Below are 24,742 nucleotides of genomic sequence, written 5' to 3'. Positions count from 1 at the left end.
GGGTTAGCTGGGTTATGGCGGCTAATGAGGAAGCTTTGGGTGGGGAGCCCAAGATTGAGAGCTCTCCAAAGGGTAAGGGAGTGATAGGGAATATGTCCTTTCAAGCAGACTAGGGGAACCGACGGACAGTGGGGGAAGGAGAACATAAAAGGTTCCAAGCAAAGGAGGTGGTGAAGGTTTTGGAAGGGGAAGGAAGCCAAATAGGGACGTCCTGGGGAATGTTCATAAGAGGGGGGGGGAGAGGACCAAGCTTGTGTGAGACAAGGATGGGGGAAAGGATGCCAAGAACCATTAGAGATGAAGAAAAGGGGGGTTGAGTAAGGGATATGGGACTCATACACTGTACGGGGCCCACAAGAGTGAAGAGGATGCCTATCGAACGCTATGGGTCAAGCTAGAAAGAGGTGGAGGAACCTGTGGAAATGTGGGCTGAGATGGTGGTGAGAGTGAGAGGTCTTAAATGGAGAAGCTTTCTCTAGACCCAATAAGGGTTGGAAGGAGTGGGGGTAGTCTAGGTTGAGTCGGTTGAGGAGTTAGGAGTAGACCCATTTGACCTAAATGGAATCATGCTTGGAAGCAATCTTCCAGATAAGTTTTAGCAGGCAAGCCACATTGGCACTACGAATCCGATCGATACCCAGACCATCCTTGGATTTAGGGTGGCAAATGTTCGGCCAACTATTAGGAAGAAGGAAATGGGAAGATTCTTGGCCTATCCAATGGAAGGCACAAAAAAGACTTTCCATGATGCAGATGGTGGACTTAGGAATTGAGAAGATACCGCACCAATAAAGATAGGAAGATTGGAGGACCAAACCGGTGAGGTATTGGTGTAGGAGCGGAGCTTACCTTTCAAGAGTTGTAATTTTTTATGGATGTGGTCAAGCATTGGGGAGCAATGGTGGCTGGTGAGTCTACTAGGGATGTGGGGGAGACTCAAATAAACAAGAGGAAAGGAACCAAGCTTGAAGCTGGTGAGTTGTTGGAGAGAGTCTCTAACAGAGTCAAAGACACCTGAAAGAAAGAGGGTGGATTTGTCAAGGTTCACCCTACGACCGGTGAGGGAGTTGAAGAAAGATAGGGCCAGATGGATGGATGAAATGGAAGAGTGGGAGGCTTTAAAGAAGGTCATAAGATTGTCTGCACCAGCAAGATGAGTGAGGTTGAGGGCTTTGCATTTTGGGACGGTGGAGATGATTTGATCAGTTTTAAATTGGAGGATTTGGGAGATAACCTCTAGGGAAAGAGAGAAAAGGAAGGGGGACATGGGGCATCCTTGACGGATGCCAAAGTTGGAGGGAAAAAAATCCTGCAAGGGAGCCATTAGTGATAATGGAGAAGTGAGGAGTGGAGATGCAGACTTCAATTCAGTGGACAAAGGGGGGGGGGGGAGGGAAGCCCATAGCTGAGAGGACATTACTGATAAAGTCCCAACAAATGGAATCAAAGGCTTTATGGAGATCCATTCCACTTTAAGGAGAGCGGCAAGGGAATTGGAGGCCCTGTCAAACCCAAGCACAAGCTTTGCACAAAAGAGAATGTTATCTGCAATACCCTAACCTGAGATGAAGGCCGATTGGTTTGGGCTAACAAGGAAGGCATGAATTTCTTGAGCCGATTAGCCAAGATCTTGGAGATGAATCTGTAGAGGAGGATGTAGAGAGAGATGGGGTGGAAGTCCGTAAGGGAGGAGGCCCGGTGTTTTAGGGATAAGACAGAGGAAGGTTTCATTTACAGAGGCAAGCTATGAGGGATTGAAGAAGAAACTGTAGACCGCACGCACAAGATCCTCTTCTAAAAGATTCGAGGTAGCTAAGAAGAAGCCCATGCTAAAGCTGTCTGGGCCTAGGGCTCGGTTAGCTTTGTGGGAGTAGATAGCTAAAAGGATCTCCTCAGTGGATGGAATAGCTCGAAGGGAATCAAGGGAGGAAGGATCCACAAATTTGTTAAGAAGGGAAGGAGGATGTGGGGGAGCAGGGAAGAAGGGAGGGAGGGGCGAGGAGGCCTTAGAAAAAGGAGATCACCTCGAACTTAATACTTGGTCAAAAATCTAGGTGCCATTGAGCAGGATGGGGGTGGAGTTAAATTTATGGCAAGCTTTAAGAGACCAGTGGAAGAATGCAATATTAACATCTCCAAGCTCGAGCCATTTGATTCTCGACTTCTGACGGAGAAAGCTTTCTTCTTGGGAGCTAAGGGAGAAATGCTCCAAGGAGAGGGACTTCTCATCATAACGAGGAAGGGATTAAGGGGGTCAGCTTGAAGGAGAGACTAGACCCTCTCAAGGTCTGAGTGGCAAGAAGAAACCCCAGAGGAGACATAACTGAAGGTGGAAGCATTCCAGGAGTAGAGGACATCCTTGGTATTTCTAAGCTTCCTTGCAAAGGCATTGAGAGGAAGAAAGGGGCAATGGACAAGCTTATCCCAAGCTGCCCTAATAGTGGGAAGGAACGAGGGGCTAGAGGACTACATGTCAAAGAATTTGAAGGGTTTGGGGTTGAAGGATGAGAAATCTTGAATGTGGAGGAGGCAGGGGGAGTGGTCCGAGAGATTGAGAGGAAAGAAAGAGGCATGGGAGGAAGGAAAGCGGGAGAGCCATAGGTCATTTGCTAGGAATTGGTCAAGTTTTGAGGCAATTTGATCGCACCCAATTTTGCGGTTAGACCAAGTGAGAAGATGACCGGACCATTGGAGATCAGTAAGACCAAGGTCATCGATGCAAGAATTGAAGGCATCAACCATCGCCAGGGGAGAAGCAGGACCACTATCCCGTTTATGAGAAAACCAGACAATATTAAAGTCCCCACCAATGCCCCATGGCTAATCTGCCAAGGAGGACGATACAAAGCGTAGTCAATCCTAGAGGGAGGCACATTCGGCGGTGTGGTTGAAGCCATAAATAATGGAGAGAAAAAAGGGGGAGGGCGAAGAGGGCAAAGAGTTGCATAGATGCATCAATTGGGGAGAGGAGGCTAAGAGGGAGATTTGGAATCTTTACGGGGCCCATAGGATCCAAATGTGGCCATTAGGATGGAGGGTTGAGCTGGGGAGAAAAGACCAAGAGAGAGCTTATAGATTGAGCGATACGATGGACAATATCACAGTGGACATGGGTCTTAAGAAGGGCACAAAAAGTGGCTTTTGATTCACGAATGGCATTTTTCGCTTCAACTTGCTTAATGAGGGAGTTAGCCCTCTCACATTCCAAATAAGCATTTTTGACGTAGAAATTATATGGGGTTGTTAGGGGCATCAAAAATAGGGGCTGGAAGGTCCAACTAAAAGTCGCAACACAGGGGAGATGTCTCACACAAGGTAGATCCAATAAGGGAAGGGGTTTAAAAGACATTAGGGTCAAAAGAGGAACTTGAGTCAGGGGTGGATGGTGTTAAGTTCAAGGGAGGTGGGCTAAAGGGGTCTGAGATGGTTTAAGTAATAAGTTGAATGGTTTAGAGGGCCTGATGTGTTCAAAAGAGGGATTGTAAATGGGCTGAATGGTGGGCTTGGCTCCAATGTGGATCAACGGGGCCAAAGGGGTGGAGCAGGTGGCCAGTACTAAGGTCCACCGCTAGGGTTCAAAGTTGACTAAACTGAACCGGTATTATGAGGGGGGTAAAAGGGGTTTTGGCAACAATATAGGGGTGTTGGGAGAATTGCCTTGGCAGGCAAAACCAGAGGGGGAAATTAGGGGAGCTTGTAAGAAGGCTTTTAGTGGGAGGATGCAGTGTTATCAGGAAAGGGAATAACCAACGGGCAAGCTTGAGGATCTGGAGGGAGCATACCTACTTCAGCCTATGATCGGGAGGCAACAACTGGGTGACCATCAGTTGATGGAGCAAGAGCAGAACCTTGAGTTGACATAGCTTCGTTGGGCAGAGAAGCACTTCTTTTAGCAGTACGACTTTAAGGCTTCCTTCTTTGATGTTTGGGCCGGTAGGTTTTGGTCCTGGTGATGGCAACATGGGTGGAGAAGTTATCATCGACAGTGATTTTTTCCGAAGATTCGATGATGGAAACAACAACGGTTTTGGCAGCAGCATCCTCGAGTGTCATATGCTCATTTGGGAAAGTGACGAAGGCTGCCGGAGGGGATGAAGATGGCGATAGAGCAATCAAACTAGAGTTGTAGCGAGAGGCTTCATGACTGAAGAAGCGGTGCAGGGAACAATCATACACAACAACTCGGTCATAGTAGAGACCCTTGTCTTCTTTGATGGTGATGAACGACGGGAAATCCTTAGAGGCTAAGATGTCAACGCATATATGGGCATACGAGAGAGTTTTCTTTTTGGTGCAAAGGGGGCGGGACCACTAGCAGAGCTGATGTGGCTGAGGCACTCTTGGTTCCAAAATTCATAGGTAGACTTGGGAAGTTGATCCATAGGGGAATTGAGTTGAAGTCAACCTTGCGGAGAGGCATTGATGGCTCCCATGGCCTGAGGAAAATTGGAGAGTTACCAATAAACCATAGGGAGCCCTCCAAAGCACGGGATTTGCAGACGGAGGAGTTGAACTTGAAGAGGAAGATACCAGAGTCAAGCAAGTAAGAATCCAGTAAACCTTGAACCTTACATTGTTTGGAAAGTGAAGCTTTGACAATACCAAAAGGGGGGCAAAGACCAAGGAATTGTCCCATGACTATTGATTGCCAGTGGTGGATACCGCTTCGGTGGCATAGGAGGGGCAGCAACTGTTAGGGACAGGGTCAGTGGACGATGAAGGGATGAAGGAGGGAGCTCAGTTGGAGGGAGAAGGAACGGAGGAGGAGGGATAGAGGGAGTTTTAGGGTCTGGTTGCAGCAGGGTTAATGAAGGGGGGGGGGTTGCAACAAGGGTCAGCTAGAGGTGGTCAGGCGGACGGTTGTTTGAAGACATGACGGAGGGGATTTAGGTGATCGGGAAGGCAGAGGAGCAAAGGTTAAGGGATTCCAGCAGGTGAGTTGTTTTATCTTTTCCTTTCCCTTGTCGCACACACACACACACTTTGAGAGTTCATTAGATGAAAGTTTTTCTTATTTGGGTAGAATATTTGATTTCTCATTTGGGCGATTTTTTTGATTTTAGGAAGTGGAAAATTCTTTTGATCTACATGATCGCAAGGAAGACTACTGTTTTGTTGAAATGTTGCATTCAAACTCTTTTGACTCAGGAAGGAAAAGTCTCCTAGCATCCATGATATTTAGGATATTTATCAATTTGTAGTGTGTTTGTCCTTAAGAGAAGAAATGAAAGAGTCTCAAGAAGTAAAAGAAGCTTGTTTCTTCAAGATGGTTCAATATATTGTGTTGGACTTCATTGGAGGAAGAGAAAAAAGATTCTCAAGAAGAAGAAGATTAATCAAACTTGAATTTTGCAGACGTATGAATTATTGCCTCCCGACCCAAGCTCCACCCCCCCAACTCAAAAAAAAAAAAAGGTAATAAGAAAGAGTTGCAGGTATATGGATCCTTAGACTTGGACTTCGTTGGGAGTAGGGGAACACTCTTTTGACTCTTCATGAAGTTTCTTGTAGGAGAGATTCTCCAGTATATATAGTCCTAGATTTACTTATTTATATTTTAGATTGTAAGGGGGAAATTTAATATCCATGGTGTTCAAACTTAGACCCATTGAGCATAGAGTTAGTGCATTACAGGATCACCAACCGCGCTAGAAATCTGTTGGACCCATAGAACAAAATTCGGTTGAAACTCGCGAAATTTCGACTGAAATTTCCCATTTTGGGAACCTCGAAACGAAAAACTAGGGGACTGAAAAAAAAATCCCAAGTTTTGATTGAAATCGTCGAAATTTCTTTGAAACTTGTCAAAACCTTGAAACCTGGTTCAACCTAGCTGGACCAGCTGGTTAATGAGAAAAAAAAATCCCAAATTTCTTTGGAAACATGGGAAATTTTGTGGAAACTTGGAACTTTTTCCTGCAAGTTTCATAGCTTTCCCAAATTTTCAATTTTTTTGTTTTTTTAATGTTTTCCCAAATACCACGCAAATATCCCCTCCATCAGGACTTCCCTATCCAAATTGGTTATTCCCTTAGATTGGTTATCTTAGGCATGTTGTTGATCAAACTTATAAAGTTACAGTTGTCGATTACCTTGACAACCATAGGCATAAAGCGTCATGGGATGTCTATGTTCGTTGGTTGGAGGAGAGGATGATACATGCATAGTATTACTTGGCTCACATGATGGATCCACTGAGGCACTCCTCTTGGCACTGAGTTGTACTTTCCTTTTATTATCAGTTACTTTGTATTTGATGTTTTAAAGTTAGAAATTATATATTGAATGTTATGTACTTTAGTTAAGTTTATAGTGTACTTCTCGGACAACTCTACATTGATGTTATGTACATTAAATGACATAGCTACATTGATTTTTTTAGCAAAATACAGCCAATGTGTTCTTTATACTCTAATTAGCTTAAATGCAGAGTCCCACCCTAAAATACTCCCTAAAACCTGTTGAAACTTCATGTTGAAACTTAGACAAAAAAGTCCTAAGTTTCCTCAAAATTTCCTAGCTTCCCACCTAGGTTTCCCATTTTCACCTAGTTGAAACTTGAGTTTCCCGTGAATTTTTTTCTATGGTTGGACCTAGGATTCTTGGTGTCAAGAAGGAAAAAAAGGGGCTTTCTGAGTCTTCTCAGAATTCAGAGTGAGGTACTGTAGCTTTGTTTTGGAAAAGATTAAAAGGGATATAATATAAGTTGAGTTTTTGATTTAGCAAGCAAGCTTGATTGGAAAGAAGGGGGGGGGTCCCTTTGAAGTAATGCTGGTTGTCTAGATGCTCGACAGTTAGCCAGCATGTGTGCCAGCATTGCCTAGTTGACAGACTGCATGGTTGTTTAGGTTGAGGTGTACTCTCCCTTCACAACACTAGTCAATGCTTAAAAATCCATATCCGTTAACGTATGGCAGGGTGGGTACGATTGGTTTAGGAAACTTAGCAGGTCATCTCATGAAGTTCTAGGATGTGTCCTTAATGTGATGGATCCTTCCATGGTAACTGCATGTTTGCTTGTCTTTGTTCTCTAGAGAATCTTCTAAGCTTTTTCTCCAGTACCACCTTTATTTGTCTATGTTTACCCAGCAGCATATGAGTATATATCTCTGGATAGCACCTTATTGTTGCATACTTGATCTCCTCACTTTGCTGAAGTTAATGCACTTTGGTTAATGAAGGCGACTCTTCCTTCCTTGCCGAGGATTTGAACTGGGATTCATATTTTAATCTAATGTTCAGCAAGGAATTCAAAACTTATGTCCTTGTTCTACATTATTCTCATATTTTACTAAGTGCACGGTACGGTATAGACTATAGCGCACTATGATACATGCTATAGAGTGAAGTTACCATTTTAAACCATTTCTTCCCCTTAGTACCCAACTTTGAAATCTATTTTTCACTGATGTTAAAATTTCAAGTTGTTCATCTGTTTTGATTATGATGCTAGGAAAGGCTCACAATGAAAATGCAGGCAACCACTCTTGGCAATGAGTTTGATTTGTGAGTAAAGGAAAGGGTGAAGTAAAAGAAGGAACTGAGAGAGAAAAACTTAGTAACTGCAATATTTGATTTTGTGAGTCAAATACAATATGATAAAAGTGCCTCCACAAAGGTGTACAGTACTACAGTAGATTATGGGCAGTTCTTCATTGGCAACAATCTATTGCTGTTTTCTGCTAAATTTTGTGAATGTGCCACTTATTTTCATCACTGCTATTTTGAATCTTTGATAGCTTTTTACAAACTGATGCAACTTATGTGTACTTATTCTTAGCAATTGTAAACCATCCAATTATAGATGCAACCCATATCATCGCCACGTGGTGCTGTCACATTAAGACTTGTGTGTGGCTTCATGTGCTGGGGTTGTTGTGCATTGATATACATTATTGTGGTCCTTACTTAACAGATCAAGCTTTTGGCGTAAGCAGTTGTATAACAAGTAGTGCATGGACCCCTTTCTGGGTTGTCAACTAAATCCATGGGCAACCATTTCAATCGTCAGAATCCATTAAGATGGCAACTCACAATGTTTATCATTTTTGGAGTTATCATGAAACTAGCTTGGCTCAAGTCCTTTCTGGTACCTAAATATTTAAGCAATTTTTAGTATATTTAGCTTTGGTGTTTGTGTACAGAATGGAGATACCATGCTTCACCTGCTATATATAGGTATTCAGATGCTTGCAAAAAGCCAGTAAACTCAGAATTTTCTTTATGCTGGTGTAGGATGTTACGGTCATCTCCAGACGGAGGGGGGGAGATGATTTAGTCCAAAACCACACCAAGTGGGTAACAACTGTCCGTTCTTCTCCTGATGTAATTGAGATGACCTTCCTTCCAATCACAGCGCCCTTTGAAGGGGTACCTGGAAAAGACCATCTAGCTCGTGCTATTCGACTTTATCTTGAACGTGAGAAATCTAAACTTGTTTTTTGTTAGTTCATTTTAAGTTATAATTTATCTAATAGATGTTTGTGAGAATCTTCTCTATATATCTTGTGTTTATTTTCCAAAAGGTTTCCCTTAAATTTGATGTTCCCCTTCAAAACGTTTTTTTGAACAGACAAGCCTCCAATTGAAGAGCTGCGATATTTCCTTGAGTTTCAGATCCCTCGGATATGGGCTCCGGTGCAGGACAAGTTTCCTGGTCACCAAAGAAAGGAACCTGTTTGTCCTACCATGCAGTTCAGTCTAATGGGGCAAAAGCTTTACGTCAGCCAAGAGCAGGTATGTTTCTTCATCTTGCAAATTCCAAGAGGTTGCTCTTACAAAAGTGAAAAATTGAATTTCAAGAGGCTTCTGAAAACTATAACTTCTATTACTATTACTTAAGAAAGATGTGGACAAACATCACCAGATTAACTGGAAGGAGAGTATGGGGCCTTCGACTACCTTTATTAATACTTGTGGCACAGTTGTTGTACGTTTCACCTATTAATGAATCCTACCCAGTGGATACCTTAGGCGTAAAATCATGGTTTGAGATCTCTATCTTGACAAGGATCTCAGTCCTTCAAGAAAACCGAAATCTCAGCCGGATGTAATAAAAATCCCCGCTCAACTCAACCCAACTAGAGGGCCTATCTCAGTGAGTATTAGGGCTCAGTTTGGGCTGGAATTTGGTTATTAGTCTATTTTGTGCATTCTAAACACAGTGGTAACCTTAGATTTGTGAGAAAACAAGTGTATATATGAGTTCCAACTTGACCCTGACTTTGAAACTGATACGCTGAAAGAGTGAACATGCAGACTTATAAATACATGACTTACACAACCATTACTTGGTATAAATGAAGACATAAAGGGTTAAAGTCAAATAATACATCAAACATGTTCAGTAGTTCACAATGTCACATTACAACATCGGTGTACTTATAACTTACACGATGAAAGTGCAAGAGTAGAATCAATGACTAGGCAGCTCCTCCAACTTCTGCTCCACCAACACCACTCCCATCAGTTTACAAGTTTTTTGAGAAAAATAAAGTTTGGGAGAACACTCACCTTGTTCAAGATTGACTTGTTGATGGTGAAAAATCCAGCCAAAACACCAAACCCAACATAGGAGGAAGGAATGTTGAGACAGGTTGAGATAGAGATATCTTGACTTGTCTCGACTGAAATGGGATATTTATAGAGACTAGGTTGAGCCGAGTTCTTGCAAGATTCGATATCTCGGCTGAGATATTGTATTTTCTTGGTATTAAATCAACTTGCATGAGATCTTATCTTGTGGTCTCAAAAAAATGAGGTCTCGGTGAGATCTCGCGAGACCTAGAACCATGTGTAAAGTAGACCTGTTCAGGTTGTTCTAGCTGCAAAATAGTTGTCCAGATCTTAGGGCTGTCAATGAATTCAGTCTTGAATTTAATAAAATATTTTTTTATCTGATCTTATCTTGTTCAAGCAGATGCCATGCTTTGCACCTCCATGTGGGTGCTGTCCTAAGTCAAGCGGTTGAACCTAAGGCATTCTTGACCCAATAACTAAACAGGTCAAAATCTGGATTTACTCCTGTTTGATCCAGTGGACCTCATATATTGTCAAGGATAAGAGTTAACTAGACGTTGTCTATGTTTTTGTATCTGTATATTAGGATATGCCTTTTGGCCTCATCTAACATACCTCTGGGCTTATTGTTTGAGACCATATATAGCCTGATGTAACTTGCAAACGGATGAATGATCCTGCCATGAACAACATACTGAAAATGTAGCACCATATAGACTTCCTCATGCAGATCTCCATACAAAAAGGGCATTTTAATATCAAATTGATAAAACAGCCGGTCAAAATTCACAGCCTAGGAAATAGGTAAGCACATGGAATTCATCTGGGCAAGAGGAGCAAGTTCTCAGAATACTCAACCCCATAAGTTTTGGTATACTCCTTTGCAATGAAATGGGCTTCGAGCTGCTCAATAGAATCATCAGAAATAAACTTAATTGTGTAAACCCAAGAACACCTACCAAGGTCCTAATTAGTGGCAGATCAACAAGCTCCAAAGGACGGGTCAAGAGGGCATCCATTTCAGTAATTCATTGTAGTTCTCTAGCCAAGTATGAATAACCTGAAAATGGGTTCCGGAGACAATATTAGACAAGGACAAGGTGAAATTATGAACAAAGAGGCAAATGGGATAAGGAAAACAAACTTGTCAATAGAATTACGCAACATTAGATTCTTGATTGCAGGAGCGCATAACTTCACACAGCATAAAAGGTAAGTAAGTAGGCTAGGAAGGAGTTGGATCTTCACCAGAGGAGAGGGCAAGAGGAGGAGATTAAACAGATGAAACAGGATGGATTGCACTTGGGACTGTGGAGTTGGCTGTCACTAATACACATCCACCTGTTGGGGGTGAGAATGAGACTAAGACAGGAATAGATGGTCGCACAATACTCTGGAAGTTAATCTCATCGGACGAGGAAAATGGAGGAAAGTAAATACTACCCTAAAAGAGGTGACATATGCTTTCGCGAAGTACTTGTGAAAGGGTTTTAACACTTATATTATCTGCTGTATCCTCGACTGAATGAGGACGAGTAACTAAGTTATATCAAATAACCAACTTAAAATAGGGATTGGGGTTTTCTTTATAGTTCGGTTAGGGTTTTCACAGTAGGTCACTCTTTGACTTATGGTTTGAAGGGTATTCCTAATGAAGGTTTAAGAGGGTGTATGAGATTTTTGGAATCAAATGGTCCCCTTAAAAAAGTTGTTACAGAGTTGTTTTAGGATTTTAAACGGGAAAATATTCGGGGAAGGGTGTAGGGTTGATGAGTGGATTCCCTTTGCCGCCATGAAAAGAGTGGAAGAAGTCAATCCAGACTTCTCTATGGGATCAAGGAGGATTTCTTTTTGGGGGAAGATCCTGTGGCAAGATGAGTGAATAATTTGTAGGAAACATTGGTAATAATGTAGGGAAGTGATCCCCAAGTTTGGTAACAATTTAGTGGTAGATCGGGCTAGATCTAGTTTATTGTTTTTGGGTGCTTAGGTAGTATGCAAATCCAAGAAAATAATCTTTTCTCGAAATTGGCTTGTCGGATAGGACTGGGATTTGGACCGAGTGTAGGGGGGATATGGACCCTGTCTGATGCTTTAAGGTGTTTGGATGTTGAGATTGGGAGTTATATGGTTTCCTTTTATTTTATTTTTCATGAGTATATGTGGATTGGTGGATGATAAAGGGTGATAAGTACCTGGTTGAGGCAACTTAACAAAGATGGAATAACTCAAAAAGATGATAATAATAATGAACCTTGAATAAAAGTTGAATAAGAAACAATACACACTACTAGCAGTAGGTGAATCCTACGGCTACCCAAGAGCAATAGCTCACACCTAAACTTCCCCAATAACTCAAAACATGTCTCTTCTACTCTTCCTTCCCCCTATTTATAGCAATTTGGTTCCTACAGTATTAATTAACAGAATCATCCCAATTCGAATAGGACTCTTCAAATCTAATCCTAGTTCGAATGGGACTCTTCGAATCTAATCCTAAAAAGTAACCTAAATGTAATATGACTCTTCAAATCTTCCAATCGTTTCCTTCCCTAGATTTTAGGGATTTGCTTTCCACGCTGTCGAGTGTAGGCTCGTGATACAAGGGGCTTATCAATACTCCCCTCCAACAGTTTCACCTTGTCCTCAAGGTGAAAATCTGGAAAGTGGGACTGCATCTTGTCATAAGTTTCCCAAGTATTTTCACAAGGAGGCAGTCCTTTCCATTGAATCAAAACTTTCAAAACCCCCTGGGCAGAGAAGCGAATGCTAAGCAATTGTTCTGGTGTGGGATGTAACTCGCCATTCTCTCGCAAACATGAGGGAAGAGGCTGGGGGACCATGTGTTGACCAACTGCTGGTTTTAACTGCGAAAAGTGAAACACAGGGTGGATGCGAGTCCCCTTTGGTAACTGTAACCAATAAGCCACGGGGCCCACTTGCTCTATGATTTGGTATGGCTCGTAGAAACGATGGCTTAGCTTTTCCTTTGGGCGGTTGGCAAGTTTCTGAAAATGATAAGGCTGGAGCTTAAGAAAGACTTCATCCCCCACCCTATAGTGCACCTCCCGGCGATTGGGATCAGCGGTGGCGCGCATCCGTTATTGGGCCACCCGGAGATTAGATTTGAGATCATCCAATACTTGATTTTGCTCACGAAGGAACACATCAACATCATCAACCTTGGACCGGCCATCTTCCCAACGCAAAAGTGAAGGCGGTTCACGGCCATATACAATCTGGAATGGAGACATTTTAGTGGCTGAATTGAATGTCGTGTTGTACCAATACTCCGCCCAAGGTAACCAATTAATCCAATCCTTTGGTTGGCGAGCACAGAAACAACGTAAGTAAATTTCAAGGCTGCGATTCACCACTTCTGTTTGGCCATCGGTTTGTGGATGATAGGCGCTGCTATACTTCAGGTGGGTGCCTGCTAGCTTGAATAACTCCATCCAGAAGTGACTAAGGAAGACACGATCGCGATTTGAGACAATGGATCGCGGAAATCCATGCAAGCGGATAACTTCCCTAGTGAATGATGCAGCCACTTCCTTAGCAGAGTAAGGGTGTGAAAGAGCAAGGAAATAGCCGTATTTGGTGAGACGATCCACTACCACCAGCACTGTGTCCCCACCTTTAGTCTTGGGTAAGCCGCCAATAAAATCCATACTAATATCCTCCCAAATGCGTTCCGAAATTGGCGGCGGTTGAAGGAGACCTGCGGGTTTCATAGCAAAGTATTTATTGCGCTGACAGGCATCACAACTAGCCACAAAGTCTCGAACAGAAGCCTTCATTTCCACCCAATAGACCACAGCCGTCAATCGCTTGTAGGTCCGCAGAAACCTTGAATGCCCACCAACTAGGGTGGAGTGATATTCGGACAATAATTTGGGAATTAGAGGGGATCCTTCAGGGATGACTAACCTGTTTTTATAGAGTAATGTTCCTTGTTGGAGATGATAGTTAGGATAGTCTTGGGATCCTTTCAGCAAGGCCTAAATAATTTTCTGGTAATGCTTTGAGGCGTGAACTGCCGCATCTAAACCCTCACTTTCCTGCCAAGTTGCTGTTGTCATAGAGAGAAGTTGCTTATCATCCTCTGACTGTCGCGAGAGAGCGTCGACGGCTTTGTTTTCGCTGCCCGGTCGATACAATATCTCAAAATCAAATCCCAAAAGCTTTAAGACCCACTTCTGTTGATCAGTAGACACAATGCGTTGTTCCAACAAATATTTCAGGCTCTTTTGATCAGTTCGTACTTTGAAATGTCTCCCCATCAAGTAGTGATGCCATTTCTGGATAGCTAGCACAATTGCCATTAGTTCTTTCTCATAGACCGACTTGGTTTGTGCGCGAGGGGACAACACTTGGCTCCAGTAGGCAATGGGGTGGCCATCTTGCATCAAAACCGCACCCAGCCCAAAACCTGAAGCATTAGTTTCCACCAAAAACTCCTTTGTGAAATCTGGCATAACCAATACTGGAACGGTTGTCATTGCTGTCTTGAGGGCGTTAAACGCTGTTGTTGCCTCTTTACTCCACTGAAATGCATTTTTCCTCAATAAGTTAGTAAGCGGAGCGGCAATCTTTCCATAATCTTGGACGAATCTGCGGTAATACCCGGTTAAACCTAAACCTAAAAACCCTCGCAAGGTTTTAAGATTGGCGGGTTGGGGCCACTCCACCATGCACTTGATCTTTCGTGGATCCGCAGCAACTCCGTCTTTAGATATGATGTGCCCTAAATACTCCAGTGTAGCAACCCTAAACATGCATTTTTTCCGGTTGACAACGAGGTGGTGCTGTGTGAGAAGTATAAAGGTGGTTCACAAATGACCCACATGTTCCTCCATGGTCTTGCTATACACCAAGATATCGTTAAAGAACACCAAAATAAATTTTCGCAAATGTTCTCGAAATACCTCATTCATGAGTGATTGAAATGTGGCCGGAGCATTCGAAAGCCCAAATGGCATCACCAGGAACTCGTAATGCCCATTATGGGTACGAAAAGCCGTCTTTTCCTCATCACCTTCCGCCATTCTGATCTGGTGGTATCCTGCTCTCAGATCAAGTTTGGTGAACACTGTGGCTCCGCCCAACTCATCCAATAGTTCGTCAATTGCGGGAATGGGGAACTTGTCAGGAACTGTGAGTTTATTCAAGGCACGATAATCCATGACAGAAACGCCATCCGCCATCCTTCTTTCGAACCAACAATACTGAACTGGAGTAAGGACTCACACTAGGCCGTACCAATCCTGCTGTTAACATTTCCTGTACCAACCTTTCGACTTCGTTTTTTGAGAGTGTGGGTAATGATAGGGTCGAATATTAGGTGGGTTACTTTTCTCGACTAGCCGTATCCGGTGGTCTTGCTTCCTTCTTGGTGGCAGTTCAGTTGGTTCAGCAAATAGTTGAGCAAAGTTGGTTAATAAATTTGATACTGCTGTACTCTGGTGTACCTCTATATCGCCTCCGTTGAGATGCTGAGGCTGCAGCCAGTAGCCATCACCGCCTGCTTGAATAGAATGTAGCACACTTTTCAATGTTGTTTCCAATCGTAGCGAAGTTGGATCCCCATTTAGTTTCACGGGTCATCCTTGCCACTCAAAGTTCATGGTTCTCAAACGCCAATTACTGCGTACCTCCCCGAGTGTCTGCAAGACTGCAACCATTCTACGCCCAAGATTATATCAATGCTACCCAAATTGAAAGGGTAAAAATTTTGTACAAGGACCTCACCGCCCAACTGAATTGGAATTTGTCGACAGATCCCCGTACCTTTGCTAATCGTTCCATCGCCCAAAGCAACCTGAAATTTTGTTTTTTGGATTACCAATCCCAACGGCTCCACCAACTCTTGAGTGACGAAATTGTGCGTTGCACCACAATCGATCAAAACGATGACTTCACAACCATTTATCTGTCCCGTTAGTTTCAGCGTATGTGGTGAATCGATTCCCACCAAAGAAGTATGTGAGAGTTCCGTCTCAAGCACTGGCTCCATTTCGACCGTCGTATTGTCGTCATCGATCACTCCTTCCGCTGCTGCAACTTTTGGATTATCATCGTCGCGGAGTAGCAGCAACCTTAGTTGCTTCAGAGGGCATCGGTGGCCTTTGGGTATGGAGCGTCACACCTGAAACATACCCCTTTGTCCATTTTATCTTTGATTTCTTCCTGGGATAGCCATCGTGAGTGTCCTGAGTTCACCGTCGCCGCTGTGGTTGCAGGTCGAGATTGTGAAGAGGAAGATGAGGTTTCACTTCTTTGGTTTGGGCGAACTGAGCTGTTAAAGCTTTGGTTCATTCCGGTTCCCTGAACCGTACTGGTTCCTATAATATTGGTGTTGGGTGGGCTGAAGTTAATAAAATGTGAGGTTAAATTTTGGGCCGATTGAGTGGGCTGGGAAAAAAAAGATTTCTTATTTTTCCCCACTCTATTTTTGTCCTCCACGTCTTGGGCCAGGTTCATTATTTGTCCCAAATTGGTGAGGCCAAATAATTGTACCTCCACCCTCACTTCTTCGTTTAAACCAGCGAAAAACACCCCTTTCAACCATTCTTCATCTACCGCTCCGGCTGCCGTTGCTAATTTCTCAAACCCTTCTCTATATGCTGCAAACGTCCCACTTTGCTTATGATTAATCAATGCTTCTTGGGGAGTCTTCAGTTGTGCTGAGTTAAATTGATGGATCATCGATTCTTTCAAGTTTCTCCACGATGACAATGGCTGCTGCAATTCTTGGAAGCGTATCCATCCCAGTGCCGCACCTTCAAAACAAAGAGTTGCAGTTCTGAGTTTCTCTACATCGATTAGTTTGTACAGGTCAAAGTACCTCTCAGCCCGTGTGATCCACCCCATCGGATCTTCCCCCATAAAAAATCGGCATCTCAAGATGTCTAGGAAGGAAGTCTCTCGATTTCTTTGGTTCGATTGTTCGCTCGCTGTAATCTCGTTTTCATTCACCTCCGGCGTTAAGGTATGCATCTTTGCTGATTTTCCTTTCAACAACATGACCCTTAATTCCTCTTTGAAATTGTCATTCGCCTTTTCTCCTTTTCTATGTGTTGTGCCAAGAGTCCAACTTGACCTTGAATCTCTTTCACGATACTTTCCAATTCCTCTACCCTTTGCTCCATTCGGCTCTTTACCATTCCCCTGGAATCGGTGGCTCTGATACCAAATTGATAAGTACTTGGTTGAGGCAACTTAACAAAGATGGAATAACTCAAGAAGATGATAATAATAATGGACCTTGAATAAAAGTTGAATAAGAAAACAATACACACTACTAGCAGTAGGTGAATCCTACGGCTACCCAAGAGCAATAGCTCTCACCTAAACTTCCCCAATAACTCAAAACATGTCTCTTCTACTCTTCCTTCCCCCTATTTATAGCAATTTGGTTCCTACAATATTAATTAACAGAATCATCCCAATTCGAATAGGACTCTTCAAATCTAATCCTAATTCGAATAGGACTCTTCGAATCTAATCCTAAAAAGTAACCTAAATGTAATATGACTCTTCAAATCTTCCAATCGTTTCCTTCCCTAGATTTTAGGGATTTGCTTTCCACACTGTCGATTGTAGACTCGTGATACAAGGGGCTTATCAAAGGGTAATTTACAGCCACTGCCAGATCTTGGATGTGACTCACCAAGGATGCAAGCCTTTGGACATTACTCACCAAGGAATCTAATCTTTAATAGCCAATTAGACAATGTTGGAAGTATGATTGAGGTTTCCTAATTGGAGTTAATTATATCTTCTATTTTATTATATTCTTTATATTGGTTTCATATTTTGTGTTAGACTAGGCAAGGTTTAAAGTATCCCACGATACCATAAGATACTAGCCGATACGTATCCATATTTGGCCCAACCGATACGATACATTTCGATACGTCTCTCCATTGAATTACACTAAAATACATTAACCAGAGCGATTCAATACTCGATACGATACTCTATACCGATATTTTAAACCTTAAGACTAGGTTTCCTAATATCTAGGATTGGTTTTTCTATTCTATTTGCTTTGTATTTCCTTATCCTACTCAGAGTAGGGTTACTCAGATTGTATCTATAAATACCCCATTGGGGCCTATGAATGATTGAACACCTTCTGAGCAATAATTTCTTCAAATTCAAAGCCTAATTTCAACTGGGGAAGATAGAGGGAACTAAAGGAATTAAGTCTCTCTCTTTTCCCTTATGTTGCCGTTGCTGCTGCTGCTACATCGCTACTGCTGTTGCTACTCTATAATCGCCATCCCCAACCTGACTTCTTACCACTACCATTTTCAAACTTGCAAGAAACCATAACCTTGCCACTTGCAACTTTTTTCTACCAACAGTTGTACCCGCAATTCACCTTCTTCTTCTTACCATTTGACCTGCCAATCCACTTTTTTCAGTCATCGCTAGACCTGAAACTACTATCGCATGTCCATCCACCATCACTCACAATTCCAGCATCGTTGCAACACCCGGCAACTCCTTTTTTAGCCCATCGCTAGCCTCATTTCCCTTCACAAACCTGCAATTACCGTCAGGTTGCAACTTGTAGCTTCAGTGACTCTTCCTCCATTCCAACAACATTGATTCTTCTTCTTCTGCAATACTTTTTTTTCTCAGGGCCACAAATAGCTATCGCAGAACCACCCTAGACGTTGCCCGACAACCTTTCTTCCACCTGCAACTCAACCTATACCTTGGAAACACCATCTTCCTTGCTCCAGATAGTATCGCGAGGTCCCTGCAACTCATCCTTTCTGCCTTTGTTTTTCCTCTTTCTAAACCTACAAGAAGAACAGAGAAAACCGAATCGATGAACCCATCGACCCAACCCAACCTGAACCTTTAAGTCCTAATTTTTTTTTACCTTATAAGCCCTTCTGTTAAATTGAAATACTTGTTTTTATAGAACAAAATTCCATCGAAACTTGCGAAATTTCCACTGAAATTTTCCATTTTGGGAACCTTGAAACGAAAAATTAGGGGACCGGAAAAAAATCCCAAGTTTCGATCGAAATCGTTGAAATTTAGTCGAAACTTGTCGAAACCTCGAAACCTGTTGAAACTTGGTTCAACCCAGCTAAACTGGCTGGTTCATGAGGAAAAAAAATTCCCAAATTTTGTGGAAACCGACTTTTTCTTGCACGTTTCATAGGTTTCCCATATTTTCAATTTTTTTCTCATTCATGTTGTCTCAAATACCCCCTCCATGTGGACTTCCCTATCCAAATTGCGTATTCCCATTCCCTCAGATTGGTTATCTTAGGCATATTGATGACCAGACTTATAAAGTTACAATTGTCGATTACCTTGAAAACCATAGGCATAAAATGTCATGGATGTCTATGTTCATTGGTTAGAGGAGACGATGTTACAAGCATGGTATTACTTAGCTCACAGAATGGATCCACCGAGGCACTCCTCTTGGTACTGAGTTGTACTTTCCTTTTATTGTCAGTTACTTTGTATTTGATGTTTTAAAGTTAGAAATTATATATTGAATGTTATGTACTTGCGTAGTTAAGTTTATAATGTACTTCTTAGACAACTCTACATTGATATTATGTACATTAAATGACATATCTACATTGATTTTTTTAGCAAAATACAGCCAATGTGTTCTTTATACTCTAATTAGCTTAAATGCAGAGTCCCACCCTAAAATACTCTCTAAAACTTGTCGAAACTTCCATAAAAAAGTCCTTAGTTTCCTTGAAATTTCACGGTTTCCCACCTAGGTTTCCCATTTTCACCTAGTCGAAACTTGAGTTTCCCTCAAATTTTTTTCTATGCTATTTTTTGCCTTCCAGGGAGTCATTTTATAAATTCGAATATCTTTAGGGGGCTTTATTGAGAACTCAAATATTTACAGGGAGTTCATTGTGAATTCCCATAGTTCTAGGAGTCTAATTATGAGATCCTATATTTCTACGGGGCTAATAGTGATTTCCTATATTTCTAGGGGTCCTTTTGTGGATTTCTATATATTTAGGGGTTTGTCTGTGTTTCTCATATATCCAGGAGTCTCTTTCGTAAATTAAAAAAAAACTGTAAGAGGAAAAAAGAAAAGAAAAAGAGAGAGTGTTAGTTGGACCTTTCAGATTGTCCACTTTAGATTTGTTCCACTGTGCTTTCCTTTCATTGGGGATAGAATAGGGTTTTTTTTTTCCTTTCTCTTTTTCCTTATTTTCCCCTTTAATCTAGACTTTATTTCATCCTATTTACCCACTATTTTTTGCTTAATTTTCTTTTACCTCACATTACCTCTTTAACTTCTCCTTTTTCAGGTTACTTATGTAATGATTTTTTTCTTACCCTGATTTCTATCCATACATTTTCATGCTGCTTTCATCTTACCATTAGAATTTCTTCCTGTCCAAGTTTACCTATTGGCTTGAATTTTGTCTTCTAAGAATTCTCCTAATTATATTTGGGCCATTATTTGACCTTGGTGGACCATGGACCATATCATTTAGGGATTTCTTTTGTCATTGTTTTACCCATGTGTAAAGCTACATATGAGGGAGAGATTGAAGATGTCTACAATTTAATGTTTACTTCAAGAGTATTGTCTACATTTTTTAGGTCATTGTTCAAATGCGTCTCTTTTAGAGTTCCTTGTGTAGAATGTGATCTATCATTTTTAGACTTTTTTGTGCATAATTTGATCTCTGTTACCTTTGAAAATTTGTCATTTACCTTGGCAATCTTCCACTTTAGAGATCTAACATTGCTATGGATCTAACTTTTTTGACCTGTGTAGAACCTGATCTCTGTTGCCTCTTGAGCTTTGCCCCTTACCTTGACATCTTCCACTTTGGAGATCTAACCTTGTTAAAGATTTGGTGTTTGACCTTTGCAGAACTTGATCTCTATTACCTTTGGAGATTGTCACTTATCTTGACAATTTTTCCCTTACCTTTGGAGATTGTCCTTTTACTTGCAAATTTTCCCTTTAGAGATCTGACATTGTTACAAATCTAAAATTTTACTTTTCTTGCTGTACCCTAGTAGTTGTTACCCCAAAAATATATTTACCCCCAGATTTGCACAGAAATTTGGTCTTCTCAACATTTGAAGATCCTACCTTTTTTTAAGGCATTCTTCCTTGGAGACCTAAAGTTGTAGTAGAGATGAGGACAAAGCAAGAGGAAGTCTATAAGGTAGACGTAATCTATAATCTTTTAATGAAGTTTGAAGATCAAGTTGCAAATGTTTACCTGGACAAATGTTCTATACTATTTTGGCCAAGTTGGGTATGTGTGATATCCATGCCTCAACTTGAGGGGGAGTGTTGGAAGTATGATTGAGGCTTCCTAATTGGAGTTAGTTATGTCTTTTGTTTTCTTATATTCTTTATATTGGTTTCATATTTTGTGTTAGACTAGGTTTCCTAATATGTAGGATTGGTTTTTCTATTCGATTTGCTTTGTATTTCCTTATCCTATTCAGAGTAAGATTTACTCAAATTGTAACTAAATACTCTATTGGGGCCTATGAATGAATGAATGAATGAATGAATACCTTTTGAGCAATGATTTCTTCAAATTCCAATAGACAAAATAAGAGAACAGAGCAAAGCTGAAAGCTGTAATTGAGTTGATCAACTTGTTTTATTTCTCCAATTCAATGGGGGTATAAATAGAGGCCAAAGGGCTGTCCTATTACAGCCTCGACTTGAAGTCCTAATAGTACTAGGACTTGAATTTGAAGCAAGCTAAGCTTCTCAATCATGGAGGCTGGTTAAAGCAAAAACTGGAAAACCTATTGAACAGATTTATGTCCCCTTTAAAATTGAGCTAAAATAGAACTAAGTATGAGAAATTCATACTCAACGCATGGACCCATTATTTAAGGTCCGTCAGGTTGGCTGATTACTAGGGAAACCCATCCAATGAAGGCATAATTCTTAGATGACCCGACCCTAACCCTATTCGTAGGAAATAACTTAATTCGGTCCTGGATTTGCATAATTTCTGCATGAGAATATCCTAAGAAAACATATTTGGTAGACCGATTGGATCAGGGTGGTATCCATTCAGTTAGCATCCTGACAAGATGCTGAGAGGGTTTTACTAAAATAAGTGGGTTGGAGGGTTAGGACTTTAGCATTGGCTAGTATTAATTGATTCTTGATCTAGTTCTCTTTAGTAGGGTGCAGTAAATGTCGGTTTTTATTGCCTGTTTGGCTGTTGGCAATAAGGATGCCTTCAATGTCCTCTTTATCTTCATATAAATGTTAAGCGGTCTGGTATAAATTCTGTTGTGATCTAAGTCATATTTGTCTGCTTTTGATCTATTCTGGCTTATGGAGACTGCAGGTATCTGTAGGTCGTAAGCCTGTAACAGGGTTGAGATTGTGCTTAGGAGGAGCCAAGCAGAACCGGCTAAGTATTCAGCTTCAGCACCTTGCATCTCTTCCAAAGATCCTTCAACCCTACTGGGACACTCATGTGGCAATTGGTGCACCCAAGTGGCTGGGACCTGAGGAACAAGATAGCCGGTGGTTTGAGCCGGTGAAGTGGAAGAACTTTTCACATGTTAGCACTGCACCCGTAGAGAGTCATGAGAACTTTGCTGGTGATGTTACCGGTGTCTACATAGTTACTGGTGCTCAGCTTGGAGTGTGGGATTTTGGGACAAAGAATGTCTTGTACATGAAGCTTTTGTATTCTAGAATACCTGGTTGCACCATAAGGAGATCTCTCTGGGACCATGCCCCAACTATTTTACATGACAAATCAAATAAGCTAGTTGTCGGGAATATAACCAACTCTGTTGACTTGAGTTCCGGTTCTAGTATTACAGGCAACAAGTTGGCAAAATATGTCGACACATCTGAGATGAGAAAGGGGCCACAGAATTCCCCAGGTCATTGGTTAGTTACTGGTGGAAAGCTTGGAGTTGAAAGGGGGAAGATTGTTTTGAGGCTGAAATACTCATTGCTGAATTACTGAGTTATCAAAAAATGGGATCATATGTAGTATGCTTGGCCTAGATGGGGAGTTGCATTCCATGGCTATGGTTTTTGTTAATCATGCGTTATTATTGTCACAGCTTCATGGACTGAATTGAGTAAATGATCTTTTGATCATTTTACTTGCTCTCTTCATCTTAACCATTAACATGTGGTCAACCTGTGAGCTTCATGCTGAAATTGTAAAATTGCTCACAAGTTGCTACTTGCAGAAGGATGGAAGCAGTGCTCAGTGAAAGGAAACATGTATATATCGTGGCAGTTCAAGGCTTTGCAACGGCTTGGGACAGGTGCATGGCAGAAAAAGGTTTGTAAGGGTGAACTCCTATTATCTTCAGTTTAATGCTACTCTCCCTTGTAGATATGCTGGAGGGTTTGATGAACTGGAGGTAATATACAAAGGCAGATTTTCAAGATTGGGGCCCTGTTAGTGAAGCTGTTCCCATCTAGACTTGTCACTGGACTTTCACCATGTTCAGAATCATATGCAGCATTGTTCTGTTGAATTATCTTGGTGAGTGGATCTTAGAAGGAAGAGCAAGGTAACTGCCCATGTTAAGAACTGGAGATGATGGAATATTTGGACCTGAAAGCCTTGCTGGTGTATCATGTTTTACCTTCCAAGCGTAATACAGTTGTTTACTCATCAGATAAGGCTTGGGATCTTATTCTATTAAAATTTCCAGAAAACATGGTTTGCCTGGTTCAAGTCTACTTTGGCTAGGTCAACTTGCATTGTATGTCAGCAGCCATAACTTCTTATCGAATCTAGATATTTTATGTAGGGATGTAAACGGATCGAATTCGGCTCGGATATGGTAATATCTGAATTCGAATCCCATTATTAAACACATTATTTGAATATGAATCCGATATCAGTCGGATGTATAAATTTATAACCAAATTCGAATTTGTTTAGTTAATCGAATTTTGGGATAATATTCAATCTGAATTCAAAGTAAGCGATAAAAATGTCTAAATCTGAATGGGGTTTTAAACTCATTTTTGAGTGTTGTGTCCAATTAATGTAATGGTTTATTAGTAGTTTCATTTTATAATTAGGGGATAATGATGTATTTCCTAAAAGATCACTATTAAATTTTTCCCTTTTAATTCCCCCAAAAAAAAATAAACCGAACCCCCCCCATTTTTGTTTGGGGTTTCCGGGGCCGGGGGGGCGGGGCGCGCGCCCCCCCCGAAGAAGAGGTGATCGCGGAGACCTCCCCGGAGGAACTGGACCAGATTAGGAGAAGTGTTAAGAAGATTAAGCGGGGGAGAGAGGAGGGTAAAGGAGTTCTACTGGAATCACCCCTACCCAAGTCCTAAGCTGAAACGGTTTCAAACAAGAATGCAAACGGTAATTATGGGGTCATCACAGAAGATGGAGTCGAGCTTGATCAAGATGGGTTCATTGTTGATGATCCTCTAGAATGGGAAACCGATAATGAGGAGGAAGAAGAGACGGATGGATTAGTAGATAGATTATGCCCTGTTATAGTTTTGTCCAAACAGGAAAAGGAAAAAATTCGGAAACCTTGGCAGCAATCTCTCATTATAAAATTGGTTGGGAAATCTGCTGGGTACAAGTTTCTTTATGGTAGATTGAATGCACTATGGAAGCCGAGTGGCTCATTAGAATTAATTGACATTGGGTATAGTTATTTTATTGCAAAATTTGGTTTGAAGGAGGATTTTCAGAAGGCTCTCACGGAGGGACCTTGGATTATTTCAGATCACTACCTATCTGTTCGTCGGTGGGAACCGGATTTTGATCCTGCTAATGCAACGCTGAAAAAACTTGTTGTTTGGGTTCGTTTTCCAGGAGTCTCAATAGAGTATTTTGATACAGGTTTCCTTTTTAAATTGGGTAGTCGTGTCGGTAAGGTGATCAAGGTTGATTCTACCACAGCTCAAGCAATGAGGGGTAAATTTGCAAGAGTTTGTATAGAGGTAGATCTTTCAAAACCTTTATTGTCAAAATTCAGGCGCAAGGGGAAGGTACATCAAATTCTTTATGAATCTTTACATCTTCTTTGCTATGCATGTGGAAGATTTGGCCATCATCAAGAACAATGTCCTACAATTAAAAGAGCGGAAGAAGTAGAGCAGGTGGTTAATCAAGGAGTGGCTCCAGCAGAAATACCTATAGCTACTAATATTGTGGGCGTTGATAAGGTTCCTGAAGATACATATGGTCCATGGATGCACGTCCAA

General features: G+C 41.5%; 1 protein-coding gene across 1 annotated transcript in view; it reads left to right on the top strand.

The window, feature by feature from the left end:
• The window catches only part of LOC149008053 (MACPF domain-containing protein CAD1-like), a 29,605-nt gene extending 6,099 nt beyond the window's left edge, over positions 1-23,506 (top strand). The window contains exons 5-7 of the mRNA XM_089166550.1: positions 8,236-8,419; positions 8,573-8,736; positions 21,873-23,506. Coding sequence (XP_089022676.1) covers positions 8,236-8,419; positions 8,573-8,736; positions 21,873-22,508 — 984 coding nt within the window. The 3' untranslated portion in view covers positions 22,509-23,506. The remainder of the gene's footprint in view (positions 1-8,235; positions 8,420-8,572; positions 8,737-21,872) is intronic.
• Positions 23,507-24,742: the final 1,236 nt, after the last annotated feature.

Source organism: Hakea prostrata, chromosome 8 (assembly GCF_041222555.1).
Source record: "Hakea prostrata isolate BN-2017 chromosome 8, UWA_Hpros_2, whole genome shotgun sequence".
NCBI lineage: Eukaryota > Viridiplantae > Streptophyta > Magnoliopsida > Proteales > Proteaceae > Hakea > Hakea prostrata.
This window is presented reverse-complemented; position numbering and strand designations above follow the sequence as displayed.